General features: G+C 40.8%; 1 protein-coding gene across 2 annotated transcripts in view; it reads left to right on the top strand.

Annotated features, from left to right (window-relative positions):
- galnt2 (UDP-N-acetyl-alpha-D-galactosamine:polypeptide N-acetylgalactosaminyltransferase 2) overlaps positions 1-14,485 on the top strand; it is a 90,992-nt gene extending 76,507 nt beyond the window's left edge. Inside the window, exons 12-16 of one of the 2 annotated variants that reach the window (XM_061765915.1) lie at positions 1,056-1,148; positions 2,977-3,060; positions 3,904-4,030; positions 6,649-6,768; positions 11,416-14,485. In XM_061765915.1, the coding sequence (XP_061621899.1) occupies positions 1,056-1,148; positions 2,977-3,060; positions 3,904-4,030; positions 6,649-6,768; positions 11,416-11,571 (580 nt within the window). In that variant the 3' untranslated portion in view covers positions 11,572-14,485. Of the gene's footprint in view, positions 1-1,055; positions 1,149-2,976; positions 3,061-3,903; positions 4,058-6,648; positions 6,769-11,415 lie in introns of both variants that reach the window. The other variant, XM_061765913.1, reaches the window with a different exon arrangement.
- Positions 14,486-18,363: the final 3,878 nt, after the last annotated feature.

The following is an 18,363-nucleotide window of genomic DNA, read 5'->3' as shown; positions in this document are numbered from 1 at the left end:
TATCCCAATATGCACAGCAGCTGCTTATCACTGATGAAAAGGCTAGACATTCTCTTTATTTCCGCTGGTGGCCACCCTAGGGAGCCACGAGACAGTCCCAGCTGATGACATTATGCTTCTTCTCCCGGTCGCTCCCATGTCGTGCGTTTGTGCTGGCATGTTGCAACCGGGGAGATCATAAGCAAGAAATGCAGTTTACATTGTGTCTTCTGCTGGGATGCAAGTGGGTTAAGAAGAACACGTTCAGATATCATCTTTAGAAAGAAACACTTTATGCATGAAGATATTCTCAAATGAACTCATCCTGTTGAAATATTTAACCACATCTGGTGTCGTCCCTCCAGATGTAGAGAATTCTGATTTGCATTCACTACGGACATTTTAGAAAAATGTCAGATGGTAGCATTGAGGTCATTCTTAGAAGCTTTTTATTGGTATAGCATTACTGTACCTGATCCAGATGCAACATTAGGAACACCTGCACAATCTGCCTATGATAAATTCCTTCTAATAATGCTAAGTTTTGGTGGTATTAATTTAAGAATGTTTATTATTGTGCTTTTAGTTTGCACCACTATACTGGTTTGCAAACCACATTTCCCCTCAACTTGTATTACCTTAGTGCCCTTTAAAAATCTTTATCACCAATGTGTAAGTCTCTAATCAGAATTCATAGCGACACTAGGATATATAAATAATGCAGGTTTTTTTTTTTTATTATTATACCCTCTCTAAGCAGTTACTGTATATCTTCATGAGATGTATACTAGACTTGGACTTTTAGATCATAGTCCAGCTGACTCAGGGTTTAACAGCTGTCTGTGACATCATTAGAAAAGAATGTAAATATAGCAAAATAGCTCCGGGCTCCGTGTCAATGCTTTGCTTTGCCTGGCAACCCACACTGAGAGTAGTAACTAGAGAAATAAACACAACGACCCCACTTGACTGTACAAACAGGGGAATTCTGCCCTTCAATAGCTGTGGAGATAAAAACTGATATCACACGGACACTTTTCACCTACTCTCCCTTCCGTTCCTTCTCTCCATCCCAGGAACACCAGGAGAGCTGCTGAGGTGTGGATGGACGAGTTTAAAAACTTCTACTACGCCGCCGTTCCCTCAGCGAGAAATGTGCCGTATGGAAAGTAAGGGCCGTTCTTCTAAACATTCTTGTGTTGTTTACCACACCACATGGCATAACCTTTTTAAACCGGATAAATAATTGGCACCAGTACCTTTCCACATTTGTGTGACGGCCAAATGCCTGATTTGGACCAATCACAAGACTAACTACCACATGATTTGATGTGCTCTTGTGAAGTGTACTCATTTTATTTCAAAGCCTAATGAAAAGGATAGATGGATATGTGAACAGTTTTTAGGTTCAAGCTTTGAGTTTTTTACTACAATGCCATCTTTGTCATCTTACTTGTTCATGCAGGCGATAATAATGCTGGTGAAAATGTCACTGTGTGGCTGTAATAGGCTAGGCATTACATGTTGCTTGGGTAGACCTAAAACTTCCAAAACTAAGGGCGCCCCCTTCAGCCTTAGCTTGTAGGTTGCATTAGGGTTGAGATTTTTTTCATTTCATGTTTGTATGCAATGGCAGCACAGTGGACTAGGGATTAGCATGTCTGCCTCACATTTCTGAGGTTCTGGTTTTTAATCACTGCTCTAACCTTCCTGTGTGTACTTTTGCATGTTCTCCCTGTGCTCACTTGGGGTTTCTTTGGGTACTCCGGCTTCCCTCCCACATTCCAAAAACAGAATTCTTACAGTAGGTTAATTGAAGACTATAAATTGTCTTTTGATTTAAGTGTAATGGTTGTTTGTCAGTATGTGATTTGCCAATGATTGCTGCCTGCTTCTCGCCCATAGTAAGCAGGGATAGGTTCCTGCTCACCCATGGCCCTAATGAGGACAACAAGCAATATAAAAAATGGATGGATGGATCTCTTTGTATGCAAATTGCTGTCTACAATATTTGATACATCAATGAGGATTAAATGTTAGTTGAAATCAGTGCAAATTATCAACATTTTAATGATCCTTAAAAAATTATTTTTATTTTTTTATTTTTTCCAACTGTAATAACATTAAATTTGTATGTCCATCCATCAATTCATTTTTTATACTGTTTATCCCCACTAAGGTTGCAGGTGACCTGGAGCCTTTCTCAGCTGAGCATGGGTAAGAGGCAGGGTACACCCTGGACTGGTCGCCAGTAAAACGCAGGGCATATGTAGGCAAACAACCATTCACTCTCACAATCACATCTAAGGACAAATCTGAGTCTTCAATCAACCTATCATCCATGTTTTTGGAATGAAGGATGACATGCAAACCCCACACAGGAATGCTGGAGCCCAGATTCAAACTCCCAACCTCAAAACTGTCAGATGGATGTGCTAACCACTCGGCTGCCTTGCCAGTTACTGTAAATTTGTGTGTAATTTCTAACTAGTTTATAAAAGAATAAACTGAAATGTTTATATTTAAAAACTATCTGTCAAATCTTAAGTCCAAGTACGTTTGTAATGTCTGATACTTCAACGGTATTATTAAATGTTATTGTCTGAGATCCAAAATAAATTCTGTATCTGAATTTGATCTGATTTAAGCTCCTAAATTGTAACCATTCACATTAACTCAATGCTTCAGTAGCACATATGTTAAAACATTGTCTTTCTCTCTCCCAGTGATCGTTACTTATCAAACACTTTTGATTCGCTTAATTGCATTTGTGGCTCATGTTTTGTGCTTATTTGCACAACAAACGCCCTCTACAGAGACTTTAGATTTTTTGTGATGTTTTAGAAACATTGTTGTCGTATCTCCCCGTTTATGCTCATTTCCTCTGCTGCAGTCACGCTGTGGACCTCTCTTGCCCTTCTCATCACTTTAATTTAATCTGTTTTCACCATGAGTGACAAGCCTCTCATCCTTTCTGTCCCTGGTTGTCTCCCTCAGTATCCAGAGTCGTTTGGATATGAAGAAGCGTTTAGCCTGTAAGCCCTTTAAATGGTACCTGGAGAATGTCTACCCTGAGCTGCGGTAAGATGTCTTCATTTCACATGTATGACTGTGTGCTACGGCAGCACAAAATGGTTTGCATTTAATAACTGTACAGTGTTGTCCAACTATACCGCAGTTCATCGTTTGCACTTCCAGTATATCGTGGATTTGTAAAACTACAGTAATAGTCATTGTTCCCACAGAGTAGAGAGAATATGCCTATGAGGATTTTTTTAATGTTCTGTTTGCATGTGTTGGTAATCCAATGTGTGTTAAAGTAACAGTAGTTTATAGGTTTATAATTTCCGTAACACCTATGCTAATTTCTGTTAGCTCGTCTTTGGTGTTTCACATTTTATGTTACCATTAAGCTAGGGGACTCATATTATCATATCATATCAGTATCGGTCTTGAGAAGCAGGAAGTTAACGGTATCAGCTTAAAGAAAATATATAGTCCATCCCTATTATAATGTTTCATTCGCTTTTGTTTTATGCTTCCGTTTTACAGTAAAAATCAACTGGGAGTGGCAAACAGCTTAAAGCGAGCACGCTTTTCCTCTTGGAGAACAAGCAAGAGAGTGAGAACAGGCGCAAAGTAATACTTTAGAAAGTGTGTTTTAATATATATAAGTATGTTTTAATTGTGTTTAAAGTGTGTGCAAGAGGTCCAACTATTAAAAAAAAAAATTTTTATATAGTCTATATCGCGGATTTTCACCTATAGCGGGCGGGTCTGGAACCTATCCCTCGCGATAAACAGGGATTCACTGTAGAGCTGTTTTACAGTATTTCTGTCATGCGGTTAATGAAGGAAATGTATTTATGATCATACTGTACATATTTAAAAGCCATTTAAATGTTTGTGTGTGTGTGTGATTAGCGTACCAGACCACCAGGACATCGCCTTCGGAGCCTTACAGCAGGGAGGAAACTGCCTTGACACACTGGGACATTTTGCTGATGGTGTGGTGGGCGTTTACGAGTGCCACAACGCCGGCGGAAACCAGGTAGCGTTACCACGGCAACACACGCAGGTCAGCATGTCTAAACTTACACTTTAGACTTACCTGGGGAGATAAACGGTAGCGCTGGCACTTAGAGGATAGCGGGTATGTTTACATAAATCTGAATAAAGTCACACTTAATCATCCCTTTGCTGCAATAAATGTCAACATAATTTAATGTTCTTGCTTTTTTAGCTAGCAGTAAATTGAACATGCTCATTCCACAGCTTATTAGCCTCTGCAATCTTTAGGTGTCGTTCACCTTCATGTAAAATAAATGTTGTAGTGTGTTCATCTTCTTTTTCCTAAAACAAAGGTCGTACTGGAGAAAACTAGGAAATGTAGACAATATAGACTTTGCCACATGACATGCAGCATCATTCAATTCTTGTACAACACACTGTTCTTATAGCTAAGAAATGTAATGACAAAGTGACCGTTGTGGGTGTTTTTAGATTTATCTTTACTGACCGCAACATTAAAGGGGAAAGAAACACAAACATTTTGGGGGCACACACCCACACTGATTAAGCACAAGATAATAAAATACAACAACACCAAGCTCCCTCTAATTTGTATTTAATTCATCTTAATTTCTGAAGTGCAGTTTACTTGCATTGCAGCACCCAAGAAGCAGACGAGATTACAAATAGTGGTGCCTTAAGGTCCGAGTGACTCAACTTATGGGTTGTTCAAGATACGAGTTGTTATTCGGCCGATGTTTTGCTTTGACTTGCGAGTACAAATTTGAGCTAATAGGGCTGCATGGTGGCAATGAACTCAAATCACTTCACAACAAACAGCAGTTTGGCAGATAGTGAACAATTCTTCAAAAAAGAGGCTTCAAGCTGTGTAATGCCACTCCCAGTTTAATTTTACCGTCAAATTAAACAAAACCAAGAGAATTACGTTGTCTTTTTTTAAACAACCATATGACTTTGGCTTAGGTTTGCTTATCTTAATGCTAACAAACAATGCAAAACGCCATAGACGGAGTAACTAATAGCATCAGTGTTGCAGTGTTATAACCCTTTGACCAATGGATATTTGAACACAAACTGTGGAGCAACACATGTAGTTTGATAATATAACAATACAGTCATAAATTCTTTATCCTCGGTGAAGAATGACTAGTATTACTTCAGCTTACTGAGGAGCTGAAACGTGTCCGTGTATATCGGTATGTGTGTATTATACTGTCCCCTGGTGGCAAAGGCGCGCACGGCAGAAAGAGCAGCTCAATGTCCCTTGAATTGGAGGAAAAAATGTCAAAAACTTAAATTGTTTACATTTTATTAAGTCATTACTATGTTTTTATAAAGTACACTATTATAGAGTGCTATTTTTGTCATTAAAAACACAAACATTTGCTGTTTTTATTTTGTAATTAAAAAAACTGAATGAATTAAACTCTTATCTCAAGGCAACACTGTATTGCGTACAAAATCAGACTGAATGATGCTGTCAGAAATGCATTGGTTAATGAATTCTATCCATCCATCCATTTTCAACACCGCTTATCCTGGTTAGGGTCGCGGGGCGCTGGAGCCTATTGAATTCTATTTAACAATAATTGTATTATTTTGTTTATAGTTTACAGTGATATAGAACAGCATGATTTCTAGTTTTGTCACTCTCCTGAAGCTAAATCAGGTAGCCATCTATTTTGCGTACCGCTTATCCTCACGAGGGTCGCAGCTGTGATGGACTCTGGGCAAGAGATGGGGCACACCCTGTACCGGTCGCCAGCCAATCGCAGGGCACATATAAACAAACAACCTTTCGCACTCACTTTCACACCTACGGGCAATTTAGAGTCTTCAATTAAACTACGATGCATGTTTTTGGAATGTGGAAGGAAGTACCCGGAGAAAACCCACGCAGGTACAGGGAGAACATGCAAACTCCACACAGGGGAGGCCGGATTTGAACCCGGGTCCTCAGAACTGTGAGGCAGATGTGCTAACCAGTCCGTCACCGTGCTGCCCCACGCTCAGTATGATGCAGTGCAATTCTACACCACCACAAACTACAACGACTGTAATAGGAGAGTCAACTGCTCTAATTAAACAGCTCCCACACGTCCACTCCACCCATTCATTACGCCACTTAAATTTTAAGGACGTAAAATATGGGCCATTTTGCACACTTGTAACCTATTTATGGCATTTTTATTCATAGCTTACTGCATTTTACACTTTATTTGGTAGCCTGCGGCTTCATGACATGCTTTGATGATAATTAAGACTCCTATTTTTCTCTTCTTTTTAAACATATTGTTAAATTAATACCGTACCTCTCTGACAGAGGTATTATCTTGAGGTGGATTTTCTTGTAACTCCTGGATCTCATTAGCTTGTGAAAGTTGCCCGTGAGCAGAGAGAGTATTAGAATATAATGCAATACTGACTCAACTTTAGTGCTATTATTCTATGAGGGGTTTGCAATGCCTTGAATTCGGAATTTAACGTGGCAATGGCAGCACCGACATTCAATAGAATGAAAACGTCATTTTTCATTGTGTTGAGTATGAATAAAATTATATTATCCTGTTCTGTATTAAAGATTATTTGACCACATTTAAAGCTGTATGTTGTTGTGATTGTACTTTTTTGCTCAAGGAATGGGCCCTGACTAAGGATAAGTCAGTCAAACACATGGATTTGTGTCTGACTGTGGTGGACAGAACGGCCGGCTCCCTCATCAAACTGCAGGGCTGTCGAGACAATGACACCAGACAGGTATACTGACACAACAGTACTACTACACAACCAAATTAACATCCAAAAGGAGCACAAACCACTACGGATGGGCAACTGATTAATTGATGCTTAAGAATTGTGTTGAACTAGCGGTGGTGCCATTGAGTCTGTCACAATTGTTTTCTTGTTACAGAGGTGTTAAGTCCAAAATTATAAATACCCTGGCCTAATATTGAGTTAATCACAAGTACAAACACGGCGGGGCTCCGTACAAGATATTTTTTTAATGTTCAATTAAAAAAATTGACCAATAAATGTCCAGGTTAATTTATAATTAGTTCAGTCCTCGTTATCAAGCTTTTTAGATTTTGACATGAGACCAATAGGAAACCTAAAAAGTGGTCAACTGTCCTTTTCCTCATTAAAATACAACAATTTGTTGATTTTTGTGGGGAAGACTGGAACAGAAATTAGGGGTGGGTAAAGATATAGATTCAGCAATGCATTGCAATTTGATATTGATTCAGCAAATCTGGCCTCACCTCCTGGCCACTGTGATGCACTGTGTGTGTTGTCCATCCATCCATCCATTCTCTACCGCTTATCCGGGTCGGGTCGCGGGGGCAGTAGCTTCAGCAGGGACGCCCAGACTTCCCTCTCCCCAGCCACTTCATCCAGGCGTTCCCAGGCCAGCCGAAGGATGTAGTCTCTCCAGCGTGTCCTGGGTCGTCCCCGGGGTCTCCTCCCGGTGGGACATGCCCGGAACACCTCACCAGGGAGGCGTCCGGGAGGCATCCGAATCAGATGCCCCAGCCACCTCATCTGGCTCCTCTCAATGCGGAGGAGCAGCGGCTCTACTCTGAGATCCTCCCGGATGACCGAGCTTCTCACCCTATCTCTAAGGGAGAGCCCGGACACCCTGCGGAGGAAACTCATTTCGGCCGCTTGTATCCGGGATCTTGTTCTTTCGGTCAGGACCCACAGCTCATGACCATAGGTGAGGGTAGGAACGAAGATCGCCCGGTAAATTGAGAGCTTCGCCTTTCGGCTTAGCTCTTTCTTTACCACAACGGACCGATACAAAGTCCGCATCACTGCAGACGCTGCACCGATCCGCCTGTCGATCTCCCGTTTCCATTCTTCCCTCACTCGTGAACAAGACCCCAAGATACTTGAATTCCTCCACTTGGGGCAGGATCTCATCCCCGACCTGGAGATGGCATGCCACCCTTTCCCGACTGAGGACCATGGTCTCAGATTTGGAGGTGCTGATTCTCATCCCAGCCGCTTCACACTCGGCTGCGAACTGCTCCAATGAGAGTTGGAGGTCACGGCTTGATGAAGCCAACAGAACCACATCATCTGCAAAAAGCAGAGATGCAATACTGAGGCCACCAAACCGGACCCCCTCTACGCCTCGGCTGCGCCTAGAAATTCTGTCCAGAAAAGTTATGAACAGAATCGGCGACAAAGGGCAGCCTTGGCGGAGTCCAACCCTCACCGGGAACGAGTCCGACTTACTGCCGGATATGCGGACCAAACTCTGACTCCGGTCGTACAGGGACCGAACAGCCCGTATCAGGGGGTTCGGTACCCCATACTCCCGAAGCACTCTCCACAGGACTTCCCGAGGGACACGGTCGAACGCCTTCTCCAAGTCCACAAAACACATGTAGACTGGTTGGGCGAACTCCCATGCACCCTCGAGGACCCTGCCGAGGGTGTAGAGCTGGTCCACTGTTCCACGGCCAGGACGAAAACCACACTGCTCCTCCTGAATCTGAGATTCGACTTCCCGACGGACCCTCCTCTCCAGCACCCCTGAATAGACCTTACCAGGGAGGCTGAGCAGTGTGATCCCCCTGTAGTTGGAACACACCCTCCGGTCCCCCTTCTTAAAAAGGGGGACCACCACCCCAGTCTGCCAATCCAGAGGCACTGTCCCCGATGTCCACGCGATGTTGCAGAGGCGTGTCAACCAGGACAGCCCCACAACATCCAGAGCCTTTAGGAACTCCGGGCGAATCTCATCCACCCCCGGGGCCCTGCCACCGAGGAGCTTTTTAACTACCTCGGTGACCTCAAACCCAGAGATAGGAGAGCCCGCCTCAGAGAACCCACACTCTGCTTCCCCATGGGAAGGCGTGTCGGTGGAATTGAGGAGGTCTTCGAAGTATTCTCCCCACCGACTCACAACGTCCCGAGTCGAGGTCAGCAGCGCCCCATCCCCACTATACACAGTGTTGGTGGTGCACTGCTTTCCTCTCCTGAGACGTCGGATGGTGGACCAGAATTTCCTCGAAGCCGTCCGGAAGTCTTTCTCCACGGCCTCACCGAACTCCTCCCATGCCCGGGTTTTTGCTTCAGCGACCACCAGAGCTGCATTCCGCTTGGCCAGCCGGTACCCATCAGCTGCCTCAGGAGTCCCACAGGCCAAAAAGGCCCGATAGGACTCCTTCTTCAGCTTGACGGCATCCCTCACCGTTGTGTGTGTTGTAGCGTATATTAGTCAAATAAAAGTGTAATTAATTTAGGAGAAAAGAATAAGCCGGAAGCGACGCTTGCGTTACTTCCGGTTTACCGTCATTTCAAGTTTAATTGTTAAAATAAAACTAGTATGTCTCGTAAAGGGGCACCACGTCTCTTTTTATGGGATAAAATTTAGGGAACGTGACGAGAAACCTTTTTATCAGTCTCGTAATCTGAAGGTTGCTACAGTTTATGAAATTTTGAGTTCTAGATGACAGAGACTTACTTAAACTCAGAACACACACATAATACAATCCAGTAGAATTTTATAGTTTATTTAATGACATCTACAAAAAAGAGAAAATAACACTAATAATGGTAAAAAGAAGGAAAATAGGCATACGAAAATGAAAATAGAGCATCGTGTGTTGGACTAAAGTTGGAAACGTGAGCGTTTACTACGTCTCCGGACGGGAGAGAGACAGAACAAAGATTTTGTCTGAAGCTAATAATTTCCCCGAAATTATTAGGCACTAATGTTGTCGTCTGGCAAACGTTTTGCCACGTCTACTCACGACCGTAGGCTCAAGCTGGTGGGTGGTAGTGTCTCTTTCTCTGGAAGTGGCTCAGGAAGCAAGGCAACAGATTCGGTTGCAGAAGAAAAATATGTAGAAAAATCAAACAAAAAGGAAAGAGGCGGAAGAAGAAAAAATTGTTGTGCGTCACGCCTTCTTGGGAGAACCGGACCGTCCCTCTTCCTGCCTTTTTCCTTGTGTGGCTCGCTGGCAATTTCAGAGCGATTCCGCTTGGCTGGAAGCGTACCTGGTACCTTCGTAGTAGCTGCTCTGATCGCCTAGCGGTGGCCCACGGTTAGGCTGAGAAGCCAAGTCAACTTCTATCCCGGCTTTTGCGGTTACCCAGCCGTGTGCCCGAATAAAGAAAGGGCCAAAAGGCACACAGCCATTCCGGCTGGCGAGCTGCCAGCAAGACAAGAGGAGAGAAAAACACGAGAGAGCAAAACACACGCGCGCCAGGGTTAAGTACCCCAGGGGCATGTCGAAGAGGGATGGAGAAGACCACACCCATCCGCTTGAATCTTGTCTACAAATTTGATAAAATGGGTTTAAAATCATATATTAATATAAAATAACCTCAACCTGATACTCTCTTTACTCACAGGTCAAGCGCATGGAATGTTTATACTTTAGTTTTGGCAACTCAACTGCTTATTATTCCAATCACATTTCATGCTGCTGGGAGTCAAATCTAGACAAACAATTCTCAAAATCTCACGATTGCGTTTGTAAAGTTGACACACTGACACAGACATCAAGGCATACATTTGGAAAATTTCTGCAGAGTTCGTGAAATGTCATACATTTAACCTTGGTTAAACATCAAACGAGAGCCCGCCGGTTTGCCTGCAGTTCCTCTCGACACCAGCGGGTGTCGCCTTGTCCCAGCAATTGTTCCTATTCACAGACAGGTGGTTCGGTGGAAACATCTGGCCTGTGATGCTCGGGAGTTCAGACTTCGAGGGTAGATGTTAATTAGTTTAGGGCCCATGAGGCGTCTTCCTTGGGGGTAGTCTCACAGCAGGGCGGTTTCGAAGGGTGCAGTTTATCAAACCGTGGGGAACCACTGTGTCACCTCCGTTTGCGGGGAGCAAATGGGACGTGACATGTTTTTACATCAAAAATAAATATTTACCCATTTTCAAAATGTACTCAATAATAATATTTGTGTAATAATAATAATAATTTGTGTATTTTTACTTCTTACTGAATCAATATCAGAACATTTAAATCAATATTGAATCGCAACCTTAAGAATCGAAATTGAAGCGAAACGTGAGGTTCTTAACGATGCCCAGCCCTAGAACAGATTGTCATTTACATTCATTTTAATGGAAAAAGATGTTTTGAGATGCAAGTGTTTTGAGTTACAAGCGTGGTCACGGAACAAATAAATAAAACTCATATCTCAAGGCACCACTGTAATGTTCCGAAAACATTCTTCTTAGATTAATTAAAGACTCTAAATTGTCCTTAGGTGTGAATGTGAATGTTTTTTTTTTTGTCTATATGTGCCCTGCGATTGTCTGGCGACCAGTCAAGGGTGTACCCTACCTCTCGCCCAAAGTCAGCTGAGCACACCCATAACATGTAGTCAAATGGCCATTAATTTTGTGCTGTCTTTGCCTTGTTATATGAGCAGAAGTGGGAGCAGATTGAGTCCAACTCGAAGCTCCGTCACGTGGGCAGTAACCTGTGTCTGGACAGCCGCAGTGCCCGCATGGGCGGTCTCACTGTGGAAGGGTGCAGCCCCAACCTGAGCCAGCAGTGGAAGTTCACCCTAAATTTACAATCCTAGGGGACAACAGACATCATGCTCTGCTAAGAACATTACGCACCGACTGACTTTAAGAAGTAGAAGCTGTCAACTGGAGGAGAAAGACAAACATGATGGATTAATGAGTCCCTCTTGCTCCTCCGCAGGCTTCTGAGGTCATTTCAACACCACCACTCCCCCCCTCCAACATACAGACTGGCGGAGGGCCTTGTAGAACTTAAACAGGAAACTGACAATATTTAGTGGGAGGACCAGTGCTGGTGACGCTGATGACGTGATGAGGGGGATAAAAGCGATGAAGGCGGCTTTCCATCCAAATACTACATACCTCAGTGTTTTTCTCATTGACGGTTCGGGAGGCAAAATAACGTCGGAATTCTTTGAGTCGTTTTCTTGAATGTTGGTAAAATTTAACTCTTTCGTGTTTTTATTTTGTAATTATTTTCTTTTGAATATTTTAATTCCTGTTAATTAGCGGAGGTTTGAAGGAGGGTTTTTGTTTTTTTTGGTTTGTTTTTAAGAACTTTTCCAAAACAAAAATGAACCTTTCCGAACCGACCCAGAACTGTTGAATTGGAGGAAAACAACTTTTTCGTTGTTTTTTCCCCCTTGTGTTGAATCTCATCGGTTTACAGGATCGGCAGAGATGAGGTGGAGAAAAATAACATTTTCTACTAATCTTTTTCCCCCCCACAAAAGTTGAAGCGGAGATTTCCCACACCAGGCAGCGAAGCTCTGGGGGAATTCTCGGAGAACATAGAGTACCACATTGAGGAGTTGTGCTCTCTCCTCAGGCTGTAGCACTGGCTGCTGCACTTTAGCATTCTTCTTTTTGTCTTTAAAGCAACAACACACACCACAAAGCTCTTAGCAGCCATGTTTTTGTTTGTTTGTTTACTTATTTCTCTCTTCAGCAAATTGAAAAAAACCTGCAAGGACAATGAACTCTAGAAGATTGATGTCTTTTCTTTACTCTTGCTGCTTTTCAGCTACTCCCTCGGGAGTGCCTCAGTTTTATACAACTTCTGTTTGCTTTGTGATTTTATTTTGCTCAGCGCATTGAACTGAATTTGTGTTATTTACTGTTGCAGCGGTTTCTCTCTAGAGGTAACAGGAATAAATAGTGGAACTTCTATTATCACCACCAACTCCTATTAGTTTTTCTGTTATACTGTAGCTCTGATGTGAAGCACCACACTTGGTAGCATGTGTTTGTGCAATTTATTTATTGTATCCCACTGTGGGCACTCATTCGGAGTCACATCCACCGCTCCATACAGTACATATTAAGGGAAAGGAACACAGGTTATGTTATTGTTATTTGGACCGTGTTCAGATTGTGCATGTTTGCCACAGAACTGTCGTTCTCAAGATGGTACAAACATTGAATTTCATTTTGTATTACATAATGACATAGTTATTCAGTGTCATTCAAAAGAATGTTAAGATTTGTTTGGCCTGAATGTAATTTTTTTTAAACAATTTTTTGTGCTAGATATTATTGCTGTCCAATGACATCTGAAAGGATTCAATTAAGAACACAAACAACGTTGGCACGAAAAGCAAACACAACTATAATATACTGTATGTGTGTTTAAGGTTTTCCATTTTTTTTGTGGACTTGTCCAGAACATCTTCAACTGAACGTGGCCATTTGTGTTCCTCTCAACTTGTAACAATGTATAACGAGTTTCCGCAAAGCACGCCATGTCATCAGTGTATTTAATTTTTACATTGAAATATTGTATTGTTAAAGGGAAGATTTTGCAATTTTGTCAGAAAAAAAATCACTTTTAGTCATATTTGTTCAAACTAATTAGGACTTTACGGTAGTATGTTAGAAATATAATCTATGAACAAATAAGCCGTCTCTGGCTGCATCCTGTGCTTCTAATTTAATATATAAGAAATCACCGCTCCTGAGGAAAAACAACCAATCAGAGACAAGCCGTGACCTTTGAGATGTCACTCATTTGTCACTTGCTCATGGGCATACTACGCAAACATCCTCACGCTGACTTGTGACTTTGTTAACCCAGAAAAACACCATATTCCTAATTGTAACCCTAAATGTTAGGTTTAGAGTTTTTGCGGGGATGTGCCCACGATGTGTGCGCCGACGGGTGTGTAACAAACGATTGACACCGAAGTCACACCTCCTGTCTCTGATTAGTTGTTTTTCCTCATGAACTGTGGTTTCTTGTTGGACACAAAATAGGACCAGAAATTATTCATAGATCTTATTTATCATGTACTACTGTCAAGTCATAACGACTGTTTTGCCAAATATGTCCAAAAAAAATGCAAACTCTATTTAATTTATAATTGATTTAGCCTCCTGATTTTGTGCTGCACACATCTGATGCAGTTCACCAGGAAATATTGCCTTGTCAATCATCTGTCAAATCATGACAGTTGCTTCATTAAAACAAAAGTGATCTCACCGTGTGTCTCCAATACAAAATGGAGGAGGTGTGGTCTACTGTGAAGGGTCGTTGCACTGTTGGATGGAGATGCTCATTGTAAACATAAAACATGTTTTTATTGGTTATATAGCTTTACACTTAACAGTGCATGCAGGAGAACACGTTTGAATCTCATGTACAAATCATAAAGTGGACTTTCGAGGTTGTCCTTGGACAGCAATGCCAGCATATCAAACAATTGAATGACGATCGGGGGGAAACATTGAGGTCTTCTATGATCATGCATTTCTAGTTCTTACTCAGCATTTTTTGGGAGTGTTATGCAACAAAGGATATATCTGACCTATACTGAAGACTTAAATATGGGGAATAAATATTTTATTTTTTAATGAATTAATTCTAACACAGTGCATATTCACTGTTAATGATCATTTAAGGAATTCAAGAAAAAAAACCTTTTCCCCATACTAGAGAGAAACTGCAGCCTATATATATATATATATATATATATATATTTTTTTTTTTTTTTTTTTTTTTTTTAAATATTCAATTTTTTCCAGCTTTCCCTCCACCTCTTCTCATGGTATTTAAAGTGTTTTTTTTTTTTTCTTCAAACTGAGTTTCCATCTGCTGGCCGTCTTGGCCCTTTTTTTTTTTCCTCTCTACTGTATGTCTATGCCTTTGTCTTAAACCCAAGTTGAGGTGACCATGCTGACACTGCAGCTGCTTGCAGAGCCTATCCTGCCACTTGATAGGCTTCTGTGCTGGCCTCCCAGCACCCATGGGTGCCGGGGCAGGTACAGAACGGGACTGGCTCGGTTGTGAGGAGAGCTTTGTTACCACGGTGACTGTACTGTACTCAGATGGCCCCAATGTGCGTGAGTTAGGAGGTTTAACTTTTTTTTTGGGGGGGGGGGGGGGGGGGGGGGGGGGGTCAATTGTGGTTGGAAAATGCAAAAGAAAGTTACATTAGTATTATTTTATCTGAATATTTGTATCTTTAAAATGTTTTAGAACATCAGTCAGCATTTTAGATTAACAAACAAAGTTTGATCAAGTATGAGCAACACTCAAAAAAAGTCACTCTGTTCATAATTGTCATGGCAACCACCCGCTCAATATAGTGGAAATTCTACAATAAAAATTATTAGTAGTTTTAGTATTTATCATGCTGCCATGTTTTTAGCATTGTGCAGATTTCCTCAAATCACATTTGTTAGGCATTGTATAGATTTGTCCTTCCTGAAGAAGACAAAATGTTTCTATGGTGTACAGGTCTTTCTCCTGCCACACAATAGCAACTAGAGGTTCTAAAAATGACGTTTTCTGTGCTAAAAAGAAAAGATCCCTTCATGTTGGGGAACCTGCAGCCCGTGGGCCTAGGACAGCCCACAAGAGGATTGGATCCGGTCCCCCGTGCAATTCTAAAAACAAATAAAAGTGCAGAGAAACAGCCCAATTGCCCACTGAATCCTATGATTCATTAAAAAAAATTTTTGGATTGCTTTAAAATCAGTGTGGCTTTCAAACCTGAAATGTTCCCTCATAAGAAAAAGGTTCTTACCCATGTACTGGTACTAAACCGATGATGCACCACCAAAGACTTTCAGGTTTCATTATTAAAAGCTGTTGCTTTTATGATCTGTTGCCTGCACATATCTGAGTTACCAAGGCAACAGTCTGTTATCTTTATAAACCAGAACCGTTTAACCCAATGCCATTTTTCATTTTCAACAAATGATTAAGTATCCCAACCCAATCCCATTGATTGGATGATTAAATGTTTACATCTTTCGCACATCGTGCCAAAGTTTCTTCCTGTTTTTTTCTGTATGAGTCTGAATGAATGAAACAGTATAACAGGATGAGTTTTCCACAGGGTATAAACCTCTCAGCTTCCTGATTTAATGTCTTAACATTTGTGACAAAAACATCCAAAGCACACATCATAGTTTTAAAGTGATGAGTGACTGAATGCAATTGAGTGAACATGAGAAAGGAGGTGCAAAAATAAAGTTGCGGGTTCAGTTATGTCATATTTATTTCCCTAATTATAGTTCATCCTAATTATTAGATTAGCATCCATTTTAGTTTACCAGCCCTTCGATAGTAAAATATTACTTGGGTAATAATGACTTAAGGATATGAAGTTTATGCTTGAAGCTGTGTTGTCCCGTTTGTAAAAGTGTATATATCTTTGTAAATACTTACATCCTAATGTGTGTACATTATGTACATATATGAACAGTGTACCCAGCCCCAGATTGCTAAAAGGTTTTGTTTTTGTCACACTCTACAGTGCTTCTAACTGTTCCCACTTTTATAGACATTGCAAACTTTGAATGAAGAGAAATGATTAACTTAAATAAATGCATTTATATACAAAAATGTAACCGAGTATTTTGGTATGCTTCCCTATTATAATAATTTTAATGGTCGCTTTTACATGAATCAATAACAGACTTATTTTACTTACTTACTATTTTACTTACACCCTCCTTGTGCCTTCCATGTTTTATAACACCAAAATATTTCATAATAATGTATTCCATTTCCATAAAGTCAAATGTTAATTCTGGATGGGTCCCAAATTGTTGAAATTCCACTGATTTGCAGACTTATACCCTGCTTAAAAATACATATTCATATTGGATGCAATGTTATTTTTGTATTGATTTAGCTTGTTAACCAAATCTAGTCTCAAGTACAATATTCCGAGTGTTCTAATGTTATCTGTGGAGTCCAGCAGGGATCGGCACTCTGCCTTTTACTGTTCAGGATTTATATATGCTGCTACTTGGAGATATTTAACTATGACATTAACTTTCACTGTTAGTGATACTCAACTGTAAATGCCTTAAGAACTAACCAACCGAGACAATTGCTGTCATCTGGAGGCATGTCTTTGTGAGATTAAAAAAATGGATGTCTTGTAACTTGCTTCTTAACCTTGAGAAAGCAGCGATGTTGCTTATTGGTCCTTCCAGACACATGCACCTGTTTAAGGACATCAGTCTGTGTTTTGACAGACGTACCGATACCCAAAGTGACTCGGAAAAAAAATCTGTGAGTTATATTTGACAAAACCTCTCCCCATTAAACAATATATTAGGATCAGTTCGAACTGCATTTTCCTCTTTGCGATATTGCTAAGATTTGGCCCATTCTTTCAATGAGTGAAGCAGAGCATTTGTTACATTTTTGCCTTGACTATTATAATGTGTGGCTTTCTAGTCTTCTCATGTCTAGTAATCAAAGTCTGCAGTTAGTACAAAATTACTCCTATATTGGCCATGGTGCACTGGCTCCCAGACTGGTCCACCTGAGATGTGATATTTAGGCTTTGCTACTTACCCATAAGATATTACTATGCTTAGCACCTTCCTATCTTGCTGACTTAGTGGTACCTTATGCGCCATCCTGAGCCTATGCTCACAACATGCTGGTCTTTTAGTGACTGCGTGAGCTAAAAAGAAGTCAGCAAGATCTCGAGCATTCACCATTCGTGCCCCATACGTTGGAGTGCGCCAACTATGGAAATTAGAACAGCTACAGTACCTATGAACATTTTTTTTTAATCTCAACTGATTTCTACACTCTTGTATTTGATTAAACAACACCTAGTCTGCAACTATTCTGTCACCCTGCCTCACCCCCAGACATTTGGATTTTGACCATTTCTCTTCTATCCTCGAGAGGGGGCATAGGGGGATGAGCGAAGTGAGGCTGTTGCTGTTGCTTTGGAGGATTCGACTGGAACAGGACCAGAGGAGGACAACAATTGATTAATAAATCACAATTCATTAATTATCAGTAATACAATAAAATTACCATGAATTTATTATTACAAATATTTCAACAATTTAGCTAAAATTGCTCAGTTAAAATATATTAATTCTATACAAAAATATAAAATGGATTCATTTGCCTAATTAATGTTGATCATCGTAAATAATAAAATTAATTAATATTTGAAAAATAGATTGTTTTTATTTTATGAAATGTTTGTTTTCAATTGAATAATAAATACAATAAAATAGCATGAATCATTGTATTATTAAAATACACAATTTTACACACATTGTAACTACTGTATTATTATTTTTTTTTTTTAAGTCATCAAAAAAATAACCTGGCCCTTCTGTCTGTTTTAAAAAGATCCAATGTGCCCCCTTTACACAACGATTTTCCCGCCCCTGAATCAGAGTATATAGAGATCTGTATTAGAACGTGTTTTTATATATGACTTTATAATAATGAACTTCATAATTTTAGGAACGCAGTAATCAGAACCATAACAAGTGGACCCCCCCCCCGGTGCAGTTTTGACTTTTAATGCGGCTTTTCCTGTATTGTCATCTGTCCACCAGGGGGAGATAAAAACAGC

Source organism: Phyllopteryx taeniolatus, chromosome 2 (genome assembly GCF_024500385.1).
Source record: "Phyllopteryx taeniolatus isolate TA_2022b chromosome 2, UOR_Ptae_1.2, whole genome shotgun sequence".
Classification (NCBI taxonomy): domain Eukaryota; kingdom Metazoa; phylum Chordata; class Actinopteri; order Syngnathiformes; family Syngnathidae; genus Phyllopteryx; species Phyllopteryx taeniolatus.
Note: the sequence above shows the minus strand (reverse complement) of the source record. Positions and strands in the feature narration are given on the sequence as shown.